Here is a 22,558-nt window from a genome sequence, read left to right as displayed (position 1 = left end):
GCCCCCTCGTACGCCAACCTATTCATGGGTCGCTTAGAGGAAGCCTTCTTGGTTACCCAAGTCTGCCAACCCAAAGTTTGGTACAGATTTATTGATGACATCTTCATGATCTGGACTCACAGTGAAGAAGAACTCCAGAATTTCCTCTCCAACCTCAACTCCTTTGGTTCCATCAGTTTCACCTGGTCCTACTCCAAATCCCATGCCACTTTCCTTGACGTTGACCTCCACCTGTCCAATGGCCAACTTCACACGTCTGTCCACATCAAACCCACCAACAAGCAACAGTACCTCCATTATGACAGCTGCCACCCATTCCACATCAAACGGTCCCTTCCCTACAGCCTAGGTCTTCGTGGCAAACGAATCTGCTCCAGTCCGGAATCCCTGAATCATTACACCAACAACCTGAAAACAGCTTTCGCATCCCGCAACTACCCTCCCGACCTGGTACAGAAGCAAATAACCAGAGCCACTTCCTCGTCCCCTCAAACCCAGAATCCCCCACAGAAGAACCACAAAAGTGCCCCACTTGTGACAGGATACTTTCCGGGACTGGACCAGACTCTGAATGTGGCTCTCCAGCAGGGATACGACTTCCTCAAATCCTGCCCTGAAATGAGATCCATCCTTCATGAAATCCTCCCCACTCCGCCAAGAGTGTCTTTCCGCCGTCCACCTAACCTTCGTAACCTGTTAGTTCATCCCTATGAAATCCCCAAACCACCTTCCCTACCCTCTGGCTCCTATCCTTGTAACCGCCCCCGATGCAAAACCTGTCCCATGCACCCTCCCACCACTACCTACTCCAGTCCTGTAACCCGGAAGGTGTACACGATCAAAGGCAGAGCCACGTGTGAAAGCACCCACGTGATTTACCAACTGACCTGTCTACACTGTGACGCATTCTATGTGGGAATGACCAGCAACAAACTGTCCATTCGCATGAATGGACACAGGCAGACAGTGTTTGTTGGTAATGAGGATCACCCTGTGGCTAAACATGCCTTGGTGCACGGCCAGCACATCTTGGCACAGTGTTACACCGTCCGGGTTATCTGGATACTTCCCACCAACACCAACCTATCCGAACTCCGGAGATGGGAACTTGCCCTTCAGTATATCCTCTCTTCTCGTCATCCGCCAGGCCTCAATCTCCGCTAATTTCAAGTTGCCGCCACTCATACCTCACCTGTCTTTCAACAACTTCTTTGCCTCTACACTTCTGCCTCGACTGACATCTCTGCCCAAACTCTTTGTCTTTAAATATGTCTGCTTGTGTCTGTATGTGTGGATGGATATGTGCGTGTGTGCGAGTGTATACCTGTCCTTTTTTCCCCCTAAGGTAAGTCTTTCCGCTCCCGGGATTGGAATGACTCCTTACCCTCTCCTTTAAAACCCACTTCCTTTCGTCTTCCCCTCTCCTTCCCTCTTTCCTGATGAGGCAACAATTTGTTGCGAAAGCTTGAATTTTGTGTGTATGTTTGTGTTTGTTTGTGTGTCTATCGACCTGCCAGCGTTTTTGTTCGGTAAGTCACCTCATCTTTGTATTTATATATAATTTTTCCCACGTGGAATGTTTCCTTCCATTATATTGATATCATTAATTTGAATCCAACAATTACGTTTGTTATTGTCACTGTTGCATTTCGAAATCTTTTCTGTCGTCTTATTTTCCTCTTTCTGTTTTTGCCAGTAGTTTCACTTTGGTTTCACTTTGAATTCACCTTCTCCTTTTTACCGTAATCTGCTATACTATTTTATCCTGCCTATATATATACTCAATAATACGTAACCCACTTCCAAACCATAACCAAAAAAATTTTTTGCCGCTTTCAGCACTACCGCCGCTATAATATCCACCGTTTTCTAGTTCACAAACAGCTCCTTTCACCTTTTAAACAACCATTTCGGCCAGTTCTAATAACTTTCGCTTTATTTCCATCTCCGTTTTTCCCACACCACTGATCATTTTTAGCCGCTTCCCACAGGTTTTAACGCGATTATTTCTTCGTCAGACAATTGTTAGTCTCATTTGCATAATCTGCCACCACAATACCACTCCTTTTAATATACTACACGCAGTTTTTTTCGAAATTTTCCCGAATTTCTGCGTCCTTTAACGTGTTTTGGCGGCAACAACCACCTAACCTTTATGCACATCGTTATCTACCAACCCAAGTCCAACATAACCCAGCTGTAACCAACACCTTTTCGCCTTTTTTCATTCCAGATCTCCTGTTTCTTTCCGGTTCACCTTTATCTCTCCCCATATATTTTTATTTTCATTTTCATTTCACCTCATGTTAACACTTTCCACCTTCTAATACCATGTCACCCTCACAACACCCCCACAATGACCCCATTAAGTTTTATTTACATTCCCTCCGCAAACATGCCTTCGCCCTAGCCAGATTACACTCCCATATTCTATTTTCTCAGGCTTGTCTGACATTTGGCATCACCCCCAAAGGCCTTACACTTAAAGTTCCCATCTCTGGCTGCAACCCTTCCTTCCATCAGTCCCTATACCAGTTCCAAACTGAACAATCCATTGCCCTCACCCACCTAATCCTTCACCTACACATCAACTCAGCCAATGAACACACCCGTCAACTCCTATCCTTAATAAAAGTCCTTAATCTTTCCTCTCCCACATCCACACCGGCTGTCCAGAGCATCCTCCTACAGGCCAACCGTAAATTAGAACAGCATGCCACCCTCCACCTCAAAAAACTATCCAATCTCCTGGTTTCCCACCTCCGGAAAGGCAACTCACTCACCCTTCACAACCTTTCCAACAAACCTCAACCTCCTCTCATTGCACACAAACCCAGTCTCTCCCATCTACTCAATCTCCCACTTCCAGCTCCACTCCCTCCAAAACCTCAAAATTCCGATCAACACAATCTGGAACCACAACACCCTAATTCAGTAGTTAACCTTTCCTCCAAACCTCTCTCCCAATCCGAAACCTCTGTCCTATCCAAAGGCCTCACCTTCAGCCCCACTCCCAGATTCAACCAAACAGCCCTCGTCAAAGATTTACTGTCCTACACTCGTACTCTCTGCTGGAAGTATCACTTTGCCACGAAGAAAAATGATCCTAATCCTACTCCTAATGATCCGACTCCTCAAGACACCATCCAAATTGAACCCTGCCTGGAACAGTTCCGTCCTCCGTCACAGCGGGACCCACCTCCTCTTCCTCAAAATCACCCTCTCCAAACCTTCCAGGAATATCTGACTTCCAGCCTTGCATCTCAATCCTTCTTAAAAAACCTTAATCCTACACCCAACATCACCACTGCTGAAGCCCAGGCTATCCGTGATCTGAAGGCTGACCGATCCATCATCATTCTTCCGGCAGACAAGGGTTCCACGACCGTGGTACTTGATCGTCGGGAGTATGTGGCTGAGGGACTGCGTCAGCTTTCAGACAACACCACATACAAAGTTTGCCAAGGTAACCCCATTCCCGATGTCCAGGCGGAGCTTCAAGGAATCCTCAGAACCTTAGGCCCCCTGCAAAACCTTTCACCTGACTCCATCAACCTCCTGACCCCACCGACACCCCGCACCCCTACCTTCTACCTTCTTCCTAAAATCCACAAACCCAATCATCCCGGCCGCCCCATTGTAGCTGGTTACCAAGCCCCCACAGAACGTATCTCTGCCTACGTAGATCAACACCTTCAACCCATTACATGCAGTCTCCCATCCTTCATCAAGGACACCAACCACTTCCTTGAACGCCTGGAATCCTTACCCAATCTGTTACCCCCGGAAACCATCCTTGTAACCATTGATGCCACGTCCTTATACACAAATATTCCGCACGTCCAGGGCCTCGCTGCGATGGAGCATTTCCTTTCACGCCGATCACCTGCCACCCTACCTAAAACCTCTTTCCTCATCACCTTAGCCAGCTTCATCCTGACCCACAACTTCTTCACTTTTGAAGGCCAGACATACCAACAATTAAAGGGAACAGCCATGGGTACCAGGATGGCCCCCTCGTACGCCAACCTATTCATGGGTCGCTTAGAGGAAGCCTTCTTGGTTACCCAAGTCTGCCAACCCAAAGTTTGGTACAGATTTATTGATGACATCTTCATGATCTGGACTCACAGTGAAGAAGAACTCCAGAATTTCCTCTCCAACCTCAACTCCTTTGGTTCCATCAGTTTCACCTGGTCCTACTCCAAATCCCATGCCACTTTCCTTGACGTTGACCTCCACCTGTCCAATGGCCAACTTCACACGTCTGTCCACATCAAACCCACCAACAAGCAACAGTACCTCCATTATGACAGCTGCCACCCATTCCACATCAAACGGTCCCTTCCCTACAGCCTAGGTCTTCGTGGCAAACGAATCTGCTCCAGTCCGGAATCCCTGAATCATTACACCAACAACCTGAAAACAGCTTTCGCATCCCGCAACTACCCTCCCGACCTGGTACAGAAGCAAATAACCAGAGCCACTTCCTCGTCCCCTCAAACCCAGAATCCCCCACAGAAGAACCACAAAAGTGCCCCACTTGTGACAGAATACTTTCCGGGACTGGACCAGACTCTGAATGTGGCTCTCCAGCAGGGATACGACTTCCTCAAATCCTGCCCTGAAATGAGATCCATCCTTCATGAAATCCTCCCCACTCCGCCAAGAGTGTCTTTCCGCCGTCCACCTAACCTTCGTAACCTGTTAGTTCATCCCTATGAAATCCCCAAACCACCTTCCCTACCCTCTGGCTCCTATCCTTGTAACCGCCCCCGATGCAAAACCTGTCCCATGCACCCTCCCACCACTACCTACTCCAGTCCTGTAACCCGGAAGGTGTACACGATCAAAGGCAGAGCCACGTGTGAAAGCACCCACGTGATTTACCAACTGACCTGTCTACACTGTGACGCATTCTATGTGGGAATGACCAGCAACAAACTGTCCATTCGCATGAATGGACACAGGCAGACAGTGTTTGTTGGTAATGAGGATCACCCTGTGGCTAAACATGCCTTGGTGCACGGCCAGCACATCTTGGCACAGTGTTACACCGTCCGGGTTATCTGGATACTTCCCACCAACACCAACCTATCCGAACTCCGGAGATGGGAACTTGCCCTTCAGTATATCCTCTCTTCTCGTCATCCGCCAGGCCTCAATCTCCGCTAATTTCAAGTTGCCGCCACTCATACCTCACCTGTCTTTCAACAACTTCTTTGCCTCTACACTTCTGCCTCGACTGACATCTCTGCCCAAACTCTTTGTCTTTAAATATGTCTGCTTGTGTCTGTATGTGTGGATGGATATGTGCGTGTGTGCGAGTGTATACCTGTCCTTTTTTCCCCCTAAGGTAAGTCTTTCCGCTCCCGGGATTGGAATGACTCCTTACCCTCTCCTTTAAAACCCACTTCCTTTCGTCTTCCCCTCTCCTTCCCTCTTTCCTGATGAGGCAACAATTTGTTGCGAAAGCTTGAATTTTGTGTGTATGTTTGTGTTTGTTTGTGTGTCTATCGACCTGCCAGCGTTTTTGTTCGGTAAGTCACCTCATCTTTGTATTTATATATAATTTTTCCCACGTGGAATGTTTCCTTCCATTATATTGATATCATTAATTTGAATCCAACAATTACGTTTGTTATTGTCACTGTTGCATTTCGAAATCTTTTCTGTCGTCTTATTTTCCTCTTTCTGTTTTTGCCAGTAGTTTCACTTTGGTTTCACTTTGAATTCACCTTCTCCTTTTTACCGTAATCTGCTATACTATTTTATCCCGCCTATATATATACTCAATAATACGTAACCCACTTCCAAACCATAACCAAAAAAATTTTTTGCCGCTTTCAGCACTACCGCCGCTATAATATCCACCGTTTTCTAGTTCACAAACAGCTCCTTTCACCTTTTAAACAACCATTTCGGCCAGTTCTAATAACTTTCGCTTTATTTCCATCTCCGTTTTTCCCACACCACTGATCATTTTTAGCCGCTTCCCACAGGTTTTAACGCGATTATTTCTTCGTCAGACAATTGTTAGTCTCATTTTCATAATCTGCCACCACAATACCACTCCTTTTAATATACTACACGCAGTTTTTTTCGAAATTTTCCCGAATTTCTGCGTCCTTTAACGTGTTTTGGCGGCAACAACCACCTAACCTTTATGCACATCGTTATCTACCAACCCAAGTCCAACATAACCCAGCTGTAACCAACACCTTTTCGCCTTTTTTCATTCCAGATCTCCTGTTTCTTTCCGGTTCACCTTTATCTCTCCCCATATATTTTTATTTTCATTTTCATTTCACCTCATGTTAACACTTTCCACCTTCTAATACCATGTCACCCTCACAACACCCCCACAATGACCCCATTAAGTTTTATTTACATTCCCTCCGCAAACATGCCTTCGCCCTAGCCAGATTACACTCCCATATTCTATTTTCTCAGGCTTGTCTGACATTTGGCATCACCCCCAAAGGCCTTACACTTAAAGTTCCCATCTCTGGCTGCAACCCTTCCTTCCATCAGTCCCTATACCAGTTCCAAACTGAACAATCCATTGCCCTCACCCACCTAATCCTTCACCTACACATCAACTCAGCCAATGAACACACCCGTCAACTCCTATCCTTAATAAAAGTCCTTAATCTTTCCTCTCCCACATCCACACCGGCTGTCCAGAGCATCCTCCTACAGGCCAACCGTAAATTAGAACAGCATGCCACCCTCCACCTCAAAAAACTATCCAATCTCCTGGTTTCCCACCTCCGGAAAGGCAACTCACTCACCCTTCACAACCTTTCCAACAAACCTCAACCTCCTCTCATTGCACACAAACCCAGTCTCTCCCATCTACTCAATCTCCCACTTCCAGCTCCACTCCCTCCAAAACCTCAAAATTCCGATCAACACAATCTGGAACCACAACACCCTAATTCAGTAGTTAACCTTTCCTCCAAACCTCTCTCCCAATCCGAAACCTCTGTCCTATCCAAAGGCCTCACCTTCAGCCCCACTCCCAGATTCAACCAAACAGCCCTCGTCAAAGATTTACTGTCCTACACTCGTACTCTCTGCTGGAAGTATCACTTTGCCACGAAGAAAAATGATCCTAATCCTACTCCTAATGATCCGACTCCTCAAGACACCATCCAAATTGAACCCTGCCTGGAACAGTTCCGTCCTCCGTCACAGCGGGACCCACCTCCTCTTCCTCAAAATCACCCTCTCCAAACCTTCCAGGAATATCTGACTTCCAGCCTTGCATCTCAATCCTTCTTAAAAAACCTTAATCCTACACCCAACATCACCACTGCTGAAGCCCAGGCTATCCGTGATCTGAAGGCTGACCGATCCATCATCATTCTTCCGGCAGACAAGGGTTCCACGACCGTGGTACTTGATCGTCGGGAGTATGTGGCTGAGGGACTGCGTCAGCTTTCAGACAACACCACATACAAAGTTTGCCAAGGTAACCCCATTCCCGATGTCCAGGCGGAGCTTCAAGGAATCCTCAGAACCTTAGGCCCCCTGCAAAACCTTTCACCTGACTCCATCAACCTCCTGACCCCCCCGACACCCCGCACCCCTACCTTCTACCTTCTTCCTAAAATCCACAAACCCAATCATCCCGGCCGCCCCATTGTAGCTGGTTACCAAGCCCCCACAGAACGTATCTCTGCCTACGTAGATCAACACCTTCAACCCATTACATGCAGTCTCCCATCCTTCATCAAGGACACCAACCACTTCCTTGAACGCCTGGAATCCTTACCCAATCTGTTACCCCCGGAAACCATCCTTGTAACCATTGATGCCACGTCCTTATACACAAATATTCCGCACGTCCAGGGCCTCGCTGCGATGGAGCATTTCCTTTCACGCCGATCACCTGCCACCCTACCTAAAACCTCTTTCCTCATCACCTTAGCCAGCTTCATCCTGACCCACAACTTCTTCACTTTTGAAGGCCAGACATACCAACAATTAAAGGGAACAGCCATGGGTACCAGGATGGCCCCCTCGTACGCCAACCTATTCATGGGTCGCTTAGAGGAAGCCTTCTTGGTTACCCAAGTCTGCCAACCCAAAGTTTGGTACAGATTTATTGATGACATCTTCATGATCTGGACTCACAGTGAAGAAGAACTCCAGAATTTCCTCTCCAACCTCAACTCCTTTGGTTCCATCAGTTTCACCTGGTCCTACTCCAAATCCCATGCCACTTTCCTTGACGTTGACCTCCACCTTTCCAATGGCCAACTTCACACGTCTGTCCACATCAAACCCACCAACAAGCAACAGTACCTCCATTATGACAGCTGCCACCCATTCCACATCAAACGGTCCCTTCCCTACAGCCTAGGTCTTCGTGGCAAACGAATCTGCTCCAGTCCGGAATCCCTGAATCATTACACCAACAACCTGAAAACAGCTTTCGCATCCCGCAACTACCCTCCCGACCTGGTACAGAAGCAAATAACCAGAGCCACTTCCTCGTCCCCTCAAACCCAGAATCCCCCACAGAAGAACCACAAAAGTGCCCCACTTGTGACAGGATACTTTCCGGGACTGGACCAGACTCTGAATGTGGCTCTCCAGCAGGGATACGACTTCCTCAAATCCTGCCCTGAAATGAGATCCATCCTTCATGAAATCCTCCCCACTCCGCCAAGAGTGTCTTTCCGCCGTCCACCTAACCTTCGTAACCTGTTAGTTCATCCCTATGAAATCCCCAAACCACCTTCCCTACCCTCTGGCTCCTATCCTTGTAACCGCCCCCGATGCAAAACCTGTCCCATGCACCCTCCCACCACTACCTACTCCAGTCCTGTAACCCGGAAGGTGTACACGATCAAAGGCAGAGCCACGTGTGAAAGCACCCACGTGATTTACCAACTGACCTGTCTACACTGTGACGCATTCTATGTGGGAATGACCAGCAACAAACTGTCCATTCGCATGAATGGACACAGGCAGACAGTGTTTGTTGGTAATGAGGATCACCCTGTGGCTAAACATGCCTTGGTGCACGGCCAGCACATCTTGGCACAGTGTTACACCGTCCGGGTTATCTGGATACTTCCCACCAACACCAACCTATCCGAACTCCGGAGATGGGAACTTGCCCTTCAGTATATCCTCTCTTCTCGTCATCCGCCAGGCCTCAATCTCCGCTAATTTCAAGTTGCCGCCACTCATACCTCACCTGTCTTTCAACAACTTCTTTGCCTCTACACTTCTGCCTCGACTGACATCTCTGCCCAAACTCTTTGTCTTTAAATATGTCTGCTTGTGTCTGTATGTGTGGATGGATATGTGCGTGTGTGCGAGTGTATACCTGTCCTTTTTTCCCCCTAAGGTAAGTCTTTCCGCTCCCGGGATTGGAATGACTCCTTACCCTCTCCTTTAAAACCCACTTCCTTTCGTCTTCCCCTCTCCTTCCCTCTTTCCTGATGAGGCAACAATTTGTTGCGAAAGCTTGAATTTTGTGTGTATGTTTGTGTTTGTTTGTGTGTCTATCGACCTGCCAGCGTTTTTGTTCGGTAAGTCACCTCATCTTTGTATTTATATATAATTTTTCCCACATGGAATGTTTCCTTCCATTATATTGATATCATTAATTTGAATCCAACAATTACGTTTGTTATTGTCACTGTTGCATTTCGAAATCTTTTCTGTCGTCTTATTTTCCTCTTTCTGTTTTTGCCAGTAGTTTCACTTTGGTTTCACTTTGAATTCACCTTCTCCTTTTTACCGTAATCTGCTATACTATTTTATCCCGCCTATATATATACTCAATAATACGTAACCCACTTCCAAACCATAACCAAAAAAATTTTTTGCCGCTTTCAGCACTACCGCCGCTATAATATCCACCGTTTTCTAGTTCACAAACATCTCCTTTCACCTTTTAAACAACCATTTCGGCCAGTTCTAATAACTTTCGCTTTATTTCCATCTCCGTTTTTCCCACACCACTGATCATTTTTAGCCGCTTCCCACAGGTTTTAACGCGATTATTTCTTCGTCAGACAATTGTTAGTCTCATTTTCATAATCTGCCACCACAATACCACTCCTTTTAATATACTACACGCAGTTTTTTTCGAAATTTTCCCGAATTTCTGCGTCCTTTAACGTGTTTTGGCGGCAACAACCACCTAACCTTTATGCACATCGTTATCTACCAACCCAAGTCCAACATAACCCAGCTGTAACCAACACCTTTTCGCCTTTTTTCATTCCAGATCTCCTGTTTCTTTCCGGTTCACCTTTATCTCTCCCCATATATTTTTATTTTCATTTTCATTTCACCTCATGTTAACACTTTCCACCTTCTAATACCATGTCACCCTCACAACACCCCCACAATGACCCCATTAAGTTTTATTTACATTCCCTCCGCAAACATGCCTTCGCCCTAGCCAGATTACACTCCCATATTCTATTTTCTCAGGCTTGTCTGACATTTGGCATCACCCCCAAAGGCCTTACACTTAAAGTTCCCATCTCTGGCTGCAACCCTTCCTTCCATCAGTCCCTATACCAGTTCCAAACTGAACAATCCATTGCCCTCACCCACCTAATCCTTCACCTACACATCAACTCAGCCAATGAACACACCCGTCAACTCCTATCCTTAATAAAAGTCCTTAATCTTTCCTCTCCCACATCCACACCGGCTGTCCAGAGCATCCTCCTACAGGCCAACCGTAAATTAGAACAGCATGCCACCCTCCACCTCAAAAAACTATCCAATCTCCTGGTTTCCCACCTCCGGAAAGGCAACTCACTCACCCTTCACAACCTTTCCAACAAACCTCAACCTCCTCTCATTGCACACAAACCCAGTCTCTCCCATCTACTCAATCTCCCACTTCCAGCTCCACTCCCTCCAAAACCTCAAAATTCCGATCAACACAATCTGGAACCACAACACCCTAATTCAGTAGTTAACCTTTCCTCCAAACCTCTCTCCCAATCCGAAACCTCTGTCCTATCCAAAGGCCTCACCTTCAGCCCCACTCCCAGATTCAACCAAACAGCCCTCGTCAAAGATTTACTGTCCTACACTCGTACTCTCTGCTGGAAGTATCACTTTGCCACGAAGAAAAATGATCCTAATCCTACTCCTAATGATCCGACTCCTCAAGACACCATCCAAATTGAACCCTGCCTGGAACAGTTCCGTCCTCCGTCACAGCGGGACCCACCTCCTCTTCCTCAAAATCACCCTCTCCAAACCTTCCAGGAATATCTGACTTCCAGCCTTGCATCTCAATCCTTCTTAAAAAACCTTAATCCTACACCCAACATCACCACTGCTGAAGCCCAGGCTATCCGTGATCTGAAGGCTGACCGATCCATCATCATTCTTCCGGCAGACAAGGGTTCCACGACCGTGGTACTTGATCGTCGGGAGTATGTGGCTGAGGGACTGCGTCAGCTTTCAGACAACACCACATACAAAGTTTGCCAAGGTAACCCCATTCCCGATGTCCAGGCGGAGCTTCAAGGAATCCTCAGAACCTTAGGCCCCCTGCAAAACCTTTCACCTGACTCCATCAACCTCCTGACCCCACCGACACCCCGCACCCCTACCTTCTACCTTCTTCCTAAAATCCACAAACCCAATCATCCCGGCCGCCCCATTGTAGCTGGTTACCAAGCCCCCACAGAACGTATCTCTGCCTACGTAGATCAACACCTTCAACCCATTACATGCAGTCTCCCATCCTTCATCAAGGACACCAACCACTTCCTTGAACGCCTGGAATCCTTACCCAATCTGTTACCCCCGGAAACCATCCTTGTAACCATTGATGCCACGTCCTTATACACAAATATTCCGCACGTCCAGGGCCTCGCTGCGATGGAGCATTTCCTTTCACGCCGATCACCTGCCACCCTACCTAAAACCTCTTTCCTCATCACCTTAGCCAGCTTCATCCTGACCCACAACTTCTTCACTTTTGAAGGCCAGACATACCAACAATTAAAGGGAACAGCCATGGGTACCAGGATGGCCCCCTCGTACGCCAACCTATTCATGGGTCGCTTAGAGGAAGCCTTCTTGGTTACCCAAGTCTGCCAACCCAAAGTTTGGTACAGATTTATTGATGACATCTTCATGATCTGGACTCACAGTGAAGAAGAACTCCAGAATTTCCTCTCCAACCTCAACTCCTTTGGTTCCATCAGTTTCACCTGGTCCTACTCCAAATCCCATGCCACTTTCCTTGACGTTGACCTCCACCTGTCCAATGGCCAACTTCACACGTCTGTCCACATCAAACCCACCAACAAGCAACAGTACCTCCATTATGACAGCTGCCACCCATTCCACATCAAACGGTCCCTTCCCTACAGCCTAGGTCTTCGTGGCAAACGAATCTGCTCCAGTCCGGAATCCCTGAATCATTACACCAACAACCTGAAAACAGCTTTCGCATCCCGCAACTACCCTCCCGACCTGGTACAGAAGCAAATAACCAGAGCCACTTCCTCGTCCCCTCAAACCCAGAATCCCCCACAGAAGAACCACAAAAGTGCCCCACTTGTGACAGGATACTTTCCGGGACTGGACCAGACTCTGAATGTGGCTCTCCAGCAGGGATACGACTTCCTCAAATCCTGCCCTGAAATGAGATCCATCCTTCATGAAATCCTCCCCACTCCGCCAAGAGTGTCTTTCCGCCGTCCACCTAACCTTCGTAACCTGTTAGTTCATCCCTATGAAATCCCCAAACCACCTTCCCTACCCTCTGGCTCCTATCCTTGTAACCGCCCCCGATGCAAAACCTGTCCCATGCACCCTCCCACCACTACCTACTCCAGTCCTGTAACCCGGAAGGTGTACACGATCAAAGGCAGAGCCACGTGTGAAAGCACCCACGTGATTTACCAACTGACCTGTCTACACTGTGACGCATTCTATGTGGGAATGACCAGCAACAAACTGTCCATTCGCATGAATGGACACAGGCAGACAGTGTTTGTTGGTAATGAGGATCACCCTGTGGCTAAACATGCCTTGGTGCACGGCCAGCACATCTTGGCACAGTGTTACACCGTCCGGGTTATCTGGATACTTCCCACCAACACCAACCTATCCGAACTCCGGAGATGGGAACTTGCCCTTCAGTATATCCTCTCTTCTCGTCATCCGCCAGGCCTCAATCTCCGCTAATTTCAAGTTGCCGCCACTCATACCTCACCTGTCTTTCAACAACTTCTTTGCCTCTACACTTCTGCCTCGACTGACATCTCTGCCCAAACTCTTTGTCTTTAAATATGTCTGCTTGTGTCTGTATGTGTGGATGGATATGTGCGTGTGTGCGAGTGTATACCTGTCCTTTTTTCCCCCTAAGGTAAGTCTTTCCGCTCCCGGGATTGGAATGACTCCTTACCCTCTCCTTTAAAACCCACTTCCTTTCGTCTTCCCCTCTCCTTCCCTCTTTCCTGATGAGGCAACAATTTGTTGCGAAAGCTTGAATTTTGTGTGTATGTTTGTGTTTGTTTGTGTGTCTATCGACCTGCCGGCGTTTTTGTTCGGTAAGTCACCTCATCTTTGTATTTATATATAATTTTTCCCACGTGGAATGTTTCCTTCCATTATATTGATATCACAATAAAGAATAATGATGATTGGGCTTTGAGACCAAATAATGACATGTACTATGAAATGGCATGTTACACTCTGTGGATACCTAGAGAGAATGAAGGAAGACAAACTAAAAAAGATGATCTACACATTCTTCCAAAATGGGGAAACAGAGAAAACAGGTGGTGAGGCAAGAGAAAAAGTACTTGGAATAAATGCAAATTGAACAGGAGATCTTACTCGACAAAGACAAATTCAGACTAGAAGTCAAGAAATTCAAAGGTTTTTCTGGACAATAATACAAATAGAAAAACCAATAGAAAAAGAAACTGGAGTTGAAATGTCAGGTGAGAGAAAAACAGGCCATTCTGAGAAAATGATAGTTTTGGAGAAAGATGAAAGAAAAGAGAAATAAATAGTTCGAACATAGTCCTTAGTTGGCTTGAAATGAAATTATTGTTGTATATCTTAAGCATTGTATGCTGTATTTTTACTTTTTTGTAATTCACAAATGAAATAGACATCACAGTATTTCAGACCTCCTGTCTGTGTATTTGTCAACACAGTAATTATCCAGAGGGGACCTTCAAAGTTTTAAAGTAGATGGACAAATATTTTTACACACAGTTTCTGTATTTTTATCCTTTCCTTTGACCCAGGCTTTGGACTGGATCTTCTGAGGTTAAAAACACTTTTCTTATCTTGCTTTTTTATTTTATCTTTATTAGAAAGATTTTGATTCTCATTAGTATAGTTTCATCTGTTCTGTGGCAGTTAATAGTTTATCTTCATGTGGTAATACTCTAAACAAGGTACGACATGCAATGATAATTTGTATGATTTTGCGCTCTTGCCCCCGGTAGCTGAGTGGTCAGCGCGAAAGAATGGCAATCCTAAGGGCCTGGGTTCGATTCCAGGTTGGGCTGGAGATTTCCTCCACTCAGGGACTGGGTGTTGTGTTGTCCTAATTATCATTATTTCATCCCCATTGAAGCGCAAGTCGCTGAAGTGGCGTCAAATCGAAAGACGTGCACCCGGTGAATGGTCTACCCGACGGGAGGACCTAGTCACATAACATTTACATTTATTTACCCCATATGTCAATGCATTTTCTGTTTGTTTCCAGGAAGCCATGCATCTCCATGTTAGCATAGCTTTCTTGGAGTTATTATTTGTTATAACGTTTGGAAAATGACCCCTCACAAACCATAGAAAATTTTCATCATGCCACCTTTCCCTGCCAGATTCTCTGCGACTGTCAAGTCAAGAACGTCAAACCGGAACATTTTACAGCATTTCACTGTCTTCTGTATTGACCTAACAGAGCTTATCAGCATGTGAGAGTGGTCAGCTTCTCCCATTTAAGTTACATCCTACAATGCATTGTGTTTTCTTAATGTTATCTCCTGTATTCCTGTTGTTCTTTCTTGTCTCCAGCATTTTTATGATATTACACAGGGCCAACATTTTCTTTTGTCACACCGCTTAATGGCAGGTATCATATTAGTTAGCATAAATTGATTAAAATAATCAATATTTGAAAATATAATATAATAGGACAGACAAAAATATCTACTTGCCATGCAGCAGCAGGAAAGACACGTAACAAACATGTGAGTTTTTGGAGCCAGTGGCCCCTTTTTCTTGCAGAAGGGAAAGGAAGCAGGATGAATCCAGTAAGTCTCCCCTGACCTCTGGTTCTTGGCCATGTTCCCATAAACTTTCCTGTTCCTAAACCTTGCCAGAGATTTTCCTTCATCCCTCTTCCCTTCCCTTCCCTTCAACCTTTCTGTCAGGAGGAGGAGCCACTGGCTCCAAAAGCTTGTGCGATTTTACATCTAAAATGGAATAATGACAACATTATGAAAAGGGTAGATTATAACAACAAAAACAATAAATTATAAACAAAATTATTTAATTGGACAGATAAAAAAAGTCTACTCATAAAGTGGGGGCAGAACACACACAGAAAAGACGGTTGTAGTTGGCAAGCTTTCTGAGCCAGTGGCTCCTCCTTCAGGCAGAAGGGTTGAAAGGGAAGGATGAGGGGTGAAGGAAAAGGACTGGAGAGGTCTAGGAAAAGGAGTAGATTTCGGGAAAGTCACCCAGAACTGCGGGTCATGAGAGACTTACTGTATAGGATGAGAAAGAAAGACTAATTGTTGGGGACTACATCGGATGAGATTTGAAAACCTGAGAGCTTCAAGGTTGAAGTCAAAGTAATATGCAGACAGAGATTACTGCTTAAACATCATGCATGAGTTAATAAGAGTAAAAAGCTAAGAGTATTGTACATAACAGAGGTTGGAGGGGGTGGTGGAAAAAAATAGATGGGAAAGACAATGAAAGAGATAGAAAACTAAAAGCTGAGACGGAAAAAATTAACATAAATTAAGGCCAGGTGGTGGCAAGAACCAAGTACATGTTGTAGTGCTAGTTCCCACCTGCGGAGTTCTGAGAAACTGTTGTCTGGGGGAAGAATCCACATGGCACATGTTGTGAATCAGGCTCAGAGGTCACGAAAGTCATGTTGTAGAGCATGTTGTGCAACTGGATATTGAGAGTTGCCAGTATACACCCTCTACCTATGCCATTTCATCTTAATTGATAATTTGTATATAAAAACAAAGATGAGGTGAGGTGACTTACCGAACGAAAGCGCTGGCAGGTCGATAGACACACAAACAACCACAAACATACACACAAAATTCAAGCTTTCGCAACAAACTGTTGCCTCATCAGGAAAGAGGGAAGGAGAGGGGAAGACGAAAGGAAGTGGGTTTTAAGGGAGAGGGTAAGGAGTCATTCCAATCCCGGGAGCGGAAAGACTTACCTTAGGGGGAAAAAAGGACAGGTATACACTCGCACACACGCACATATCCATCCACACATACAGACACAAGCAGACATATTTAAAGACCGGGTCTTTAAATATGTCTGCTTGTGTCTGTATGTGTGGATGGATATGTGCGTGTGTGCGAGTGTATACCTGTCCTTTTTTCCCCCTAAGGTAAGTCTTTCCGCTCCCGGGATTGGAATGACTCCTTACCCTCTCCCTTAAAACCCACTTCCTTTCGTCTTCCCCTCTCCTTCCCTCTTTCCTGATGAGGCAACAGTTTGTTGCGAAAGCTTGAATTTTGTGTGTATGTTTGTGTTTGTTTGTGTGTCTATCGACCTGCCAGCGCTTTCGTTCGGTAAGTCACCTCATCTTTGTTTTTATATATAATTTTTCCCACGTGGAATGTTTCCTTCTATTATATTAATTGATAATTTGGTCGTAGTCATGCCAGTGAAGAAGGGTGAACAGTGTTTTCGTAATGTTTACCTGCAAAACGACACATTGTATACCAGCTGTTATGTAAACAGTGTTTGGCCTTCTACATCAGCTTGACTACCACCAAATTATCAATTAGGATAATCCATCCACATTGTCACTCTTTGAAATTATCTCTGTGATCTCTTCCCCTGTGCAACCACAGTGCCTTGTCATTGTTCATGTGCTGTAGTATGGCTCTTGTTAAAATTAATTTTACATTTGGGTTGTTATATTTTATCATTGCAAAAATTGTTAATGCAAATCTTAGTTCAAAAACTGGAACAGTTTAGACCTTATAAATTTATATGTTTGAGAGGTTCTGTGGGACTGTTTTGTTGACTAGTCCAGCAAGTAAATGTTAATGTTAATTACCAGATAACAAATTTCTAAGAATAAAATTTCAGATACAATTTACCTTTTCAAACATATTTTGTTGTTTGGGAAATAAAGACATAGCACAGTAAAAAAAAATTACATCACATATACTTGAAATATATTACAAAGTTTTTACTGCATAACTTCTAAAAACAAGCAGCTTGTCCTTTACCAATGTTTGAGTATCAGCCAAAATAGTGTTCCATACATGCTGAAGATTCAAATTCTTCCGATATTTGTGTGTGTAGATTTATTATTTATTTAATGAAGCATGGTTTGTAGCTTTTGAAAACTGCATATAAAAGAGGTTTTTGAACTTGTAACTTTTTTGTTAGCACTCATACTACCTATTTTGCTACCAGTGGTACATTAAATTGCTTTTGAGAAAAGTAGAGAACTTTTGTATGTTTTGTGTACCAATTATTACTTCAAAAATATAAAGTAAGGTAGTTACTTCTTCATTTGCAGGTACGTGTCTGCAGTCCTGATACATATTGAACTACCTGCACCACAGTACCATAGCATGCCATGAGAGGAGCCTATTCATAAAGTGGAGATGCGTTGTTGCATGATTTTTGGCACCAGTAGTGTGCTACTGTTCTGTGATGTGGGACTTCAGTGTGTGCCAGGATTGCAGACATGTCCGCAAACTAATAAAAAAATGAAATATGTAACTGTTTTTTTTTTTTGACAGGAAGACTAAATTTTATGAGTCTCTTTGTAAACTACATTGTACCTTTAAGGCAGTTTCAACATTGTAGCAAATGAAATAGTCAGTTGGTCTCATCTTGGTCTTGCTACATGGTGAATAAATGTGTCTCAAAGAAAGAAGTTCCAAGAACCTGAGTATGTTATCAGCTTATGTCATGAATGATGCTTGAAATTTTAATTAAGTGCCAAAAAGAACTTTTGTTTGATTAAACTTATGGAGCACACGCACAAGCACTCTACATCATCCTTCCCAATAGCAGATCTAGTCTGAGTGTAGAATGCTCTCACTCCTCTTGCATCAACACTTCAGAGTCTATAATTGTATACAAATATTTCTACTTTCATTCTGTTAATGCTACTTTCAAATGAAGCATAACCTTCAACTCAGGAAGATCTTGTATCACCTGAACAGTTTTTTTGTTTGTTTTTGTTTTGTTTTGTAATGCTTCATACATTTTCCACCATCTTGATTTAAAAATCAGTGTTTTGTCACTACACTTAAATGTTATCATTACCTTCTGTATAGTGTTGACTGCAAAACATATTTATGTACTGGCACAAATTGTAGTGAATTCTAAAGTTCGTGTTTTGGACATAAGTGTTAAGATGTTTTAGCTAATCACTATAAGTGTTAAGATGTTTTAGGTAGTCACTATGTGCCTATTCTGAATCCAATTAAGTCACAATAAACCACAATACATTGTATTATACAGTGTGTCCCAGGAGGAAAGGATATGACAGGAACGAACACTCGAGCAGTGAAGTCCAGTAAACATTTCTCACAGTAAAGAAATTTGTTTCACAATATTAAAGTTGAAGTAGTGCTTATAACTCTTAAGAAAGGCATTTTACAGCCCAATATTTACTAGAGTATTGTGCTTCGAATGATCATTCCTGTCATATCCCTGAATATTGAGAATTCCTCCTGGGACACCCTCTATTTGTAATTCGTGCTGCAGTGTTTAGTGTAAGACTCTGATGTGAAATGATAAGTATTTATAAAGATGTTTCAGTCAAATATGATGGATGATGTTCTTGTTTGATTACAGCTCCAACTGCTCTGAAAACACACGGTGTTGGTACAGGGAAAAAAGTGACATCATATCCCACATTCAGGAATGAAATGGAGGAGGGTGGAAAATATATATATAGTGAAGACAAAGTAGTAGTTGATGGTATGCATCCAGTTAAATTAATTATAATTACAATATAAATACTAGGATGAAAGTCAATTACGCCCTTTAGTAGTTGATGGTATGCATCCAGTTAAATTAATTATAATTACAATATAAATACTAGGATGAAAGTCAATTATGCCCTGTATCAAGAGAAGTGTCTGAGTGAGAAATTACAAAAATTCTCATCTGTATAATGCTTATACACTCTTCTACTTTGGTATGAATTGAAAGTTGTAAGAGTATAACATATTTCCATCCCAAATGATTATTATTTAACTATAAAGAACTATAAGAATATGAGATAATTATGGGTGCTTGGATTGAGCATCACTATTAATGATATCATTAGGGTTATATAAAGAGTGGGGAAGGAGAAATGAATGATTTGAAAATTCGTATGTTTATTTGAAAAATAACTTAACAGTTGCATATAGAAGATAGTGTGTGGAAGATAACATTTGTCATCGTAGGTGCGTATTTGGTGTCACTACATAATGTTATTCATTACCAGCAGCAATGTTATTCATTGCCTAGTAATGCCACAATTTCTTGACTAATAACATTTTCAAGTTTTCATGTGAGTTTGCTGTATGCAAATGCTTCGGGAGCAGCTTGTATGGAGTTGTTCATTGTGGATAAGTTTAGTCACTACTTCAACATTGCTCAACTACACTAACATTTCTCAACCTTTTATTTTTTTAAGAAAACATTTTTAAATGTTTGTTGGCAGCACTGGAATTTCACCTCCTGTATATCAGGCCTGATATTCTGTGTCTCTGTAATTTTATAGCTGTATTATTGCTATATTTTCCTATATCTTGTTCAATGGTGAAATCACTTCAATTTATTTTTGTAATAATTTCCTTTTTCCTTCTTATTCCTGAATCCACATTATGTCATGCACATTCAAATTATTTTAAGTATTCTGTTTTGTTATATGTAAGATGTGCAAGTAATTCCTTAGATAGGTCCCTGATGAAGGCAGTATGCTGCTGAAATCTGTCATGAAAAATTAATTTTTTATATTAAAGGTGACCGGACCAGAAAGCATCTTGTTTATAAAATTATTTGTTTCACCTACAGGCAACTTCATCACAAGTCGTGGACCAGCCACAGCATTTGATTTTGCCCTTGCTGTTGTGGAAAATCTGCTGGGGCAATCTGCAGTGGAACCTGTTGCAAAACCAATGTTACTTGTTTAAATTATCTGATAAATAATCTGTATATCATATTTCAAATAATAAACATAAGTTTACAGTATAAACTTGCGTTGTTCCTTGTGGTTGTATTTAACAGTAACAACACATGTAAAATAGATTTCTAAGCATGCACCTTACCTACAAGTGCTATTCAGTGACTCTGTCAGTGAGCCATTTTATCAAATCAATTATTCTGCTGTTAATTATTTCTTCAGTTCAAAGTCACTTCTCCATAAAATCACAGAAGAAGCATTACTTACTTACTTACTTGCTTAATTGCCTCTAGAATGAAACTTTCACTCTAAAGCGGAGTGTGCACTGATATGAAACTTCTTGGCAGATTATAACTGTGTGCCGGACTGAGACACAAACTCAGGACCTTTGCCTTTCGCGGGCATGTGCTCTACCACTGAGCTACCCAAGCACGACTCAAGCCCCATCCTCACAGCTTTAATTCCACCAGTACTTTTACTTACTTACTCCATAGTACTACAGTCCTCTGAGGACCTTGGCCTCCTCAATCACAGATTTCCAATCGTCTCAGTCTTGAGCATGCCTGTGCCACCTCGTCACTCCCACTCCTCTCAGATCGGCTTCCACCTGATGTGGACCACATCTTCCAGCCACCTCACATGGGTCATCGTCTCCTTCTTCTACCACCAGGATGTCCCATCACCATCTTCTTTGGTGGCCTTTCTTCTGTCATCCACTGGACATGTCCTAACCATCTTAGCCTTCCCATTTTGATTAAGGTTACCAAATCAGTTTCTTTGTACAGAGCCCTTCTTTCTTCATTAGTCCTAATTCTCCCTATCTCGCCTTCTTTTACAGGACCACAAATCTTCCTCAACACTTTCCTTTCCCATATATTTAGCTTCTTCTCCAAAGCCTCCGTCACTACCCATGCCTCACTGCCATACATTAGAACTGGTTTGATCACTGTTTTGTTAAATGTCAACTTTAGTTTCCTACTTATGTTCTTACTTTTGAGCATGGTGTATAATGCTCTATATGATCTGTCGGCAGCCTTAATTCGGTTTGTTGTATCTGCCTCTACTTTGTTTTCTGATGTTATTACTGAACCAAGATAAATAAAGCTTTCTACTCTTTCAAAGTTGTACCCTTCTAACTGTAGATCATCTGTTTTTCCTCTAACTCTTTTAGTTGCCATATACTTAGATTTTGTCTCACTAATTTGTAAACAAAGGTTCTTGGCAGTGGCTTCAAACTCTTTGAAGGCTGATGTAAGCACCTCCGTACTTCTAGCACTTATTACTACATCATCTGCATAGGCTAAGGTTTGCAGAAGTCTATTGCCTTCTGGGTTTGTGGTTACTGATCCTACGGCATTCGCTAATACCAGGATGAATAGTACTGGGGATAATGGGTCTCCCTGTCTTAGGCCTCCTTCTGTTGGGAACACTCTCGACAGAGATCCCTGAACATTAACCTGGCTTTTGCTGTTTTCCAGGGTCATCTTAGTTAATTTTATTAGCTTCTTAGGAAATTTGAATGTCTGCATTGTTTCCCACATTGCTGATCTTTTAACTCTGTCATAGGCCTGTTTAAAGTCTATAAAGAGATGTTCTAATCTTACACTGTATTCATAAGTCTTCTCCTGCATCAAACGTACTGTAAAGACATGGTCAGCTGTAGACCTCCCAGATCTAAAACCTGCGTGGTACTCGCCTAGAATCTTTTCTGCTCTTCTATTTACTCTCCTTGTTATAGCCGTAGAAAGGATTTTGTAGACGATACTAAGCAGAGATAATCCTCGATAGTTCTTACACTGCATGCGCGTCCTTTCTTATGTATAGGGCAGATGGTTGCTAACATCCAGTCCTCTGGCATTTTCTCTGTTTCCCAGGCCCCCTCCTCGGGGACATCGCCTTAACATAGCACTGTCCGTGCAGGTGAGGAGGTTTGCGTGCTCTGGATCCAGAGGGCTATGCTGGCGGTAGTGTAGCTACCAACAGTGTCACCCATGCTGGACAGACCAAAGGGGAGGAGCCAGACAAATGTGTCCCACAATGACCTATCAATCCTGTCTCCTGTCCCATCCTATCCTAAGGTTATCCTTTTTCTTTGTCATTTTCAATTCCCTACAACATAGGGCAGGGAGGGCTCTAGAGGTGTGGTGAAGCCAGTCTCCCTAAGGGAGTAAACCC

The 22,558-nt window shown here is 43.6% G+C and overlaps 1 protein-coding gene across 1 annotated transcript in view; it reads left to right on the top strand.

Annotated features, from left to right (window-relative positions):
* LOC124714646 (Parkinson disease protein 7 homolog) overlaps positions 1 to 20,455 on the top strand; it is a 140,712-nt gene extending 120,257 nt beyond the window's left edge. Inside the window, exons 4-5 of the mRNA XM_047243039.1 lie at positions 19,063 to 19,188; positions 20,275 to 20,455. Of these exons, the coding sequence (XP_047098995.1) occupies positions 19,063 to 19,188; positions 20,275 to 20,393 (245 nt within the window). The 3' untranslated portion in view covers positions 20,394 to 20,455. The remainder of the gene's footprint in view (positions 1 to 19,062; positions 19,189 to 20,274) is intronic.
* The last annotated feature ends 2,103 nt before the right edge of the window (positions 20,456 to 22,558 follow it).

The sequence above is a fragment of the Schistocerca piceifrons genome, chromosome 1 (assembly GCF_021461385.2).
Source record: "Schistocerca piceifrons isolate TAMUIC-IGC-003096 chromosome 1, iqSchPice1.1, whole genome shotgun sequence".
Classification (NCBI taxonomy): domain Eukaryota; kingdom Metazoa; phylum Arthropoda; class Insecta; order Orthoptera; family Acrididae; genus Schistocerca; species Schistocerca piceifrons.
Note: the sequence above shows the minus strand (reverse complement) of the source record. Positions and strands in the feature narration are given on the sequence as shown.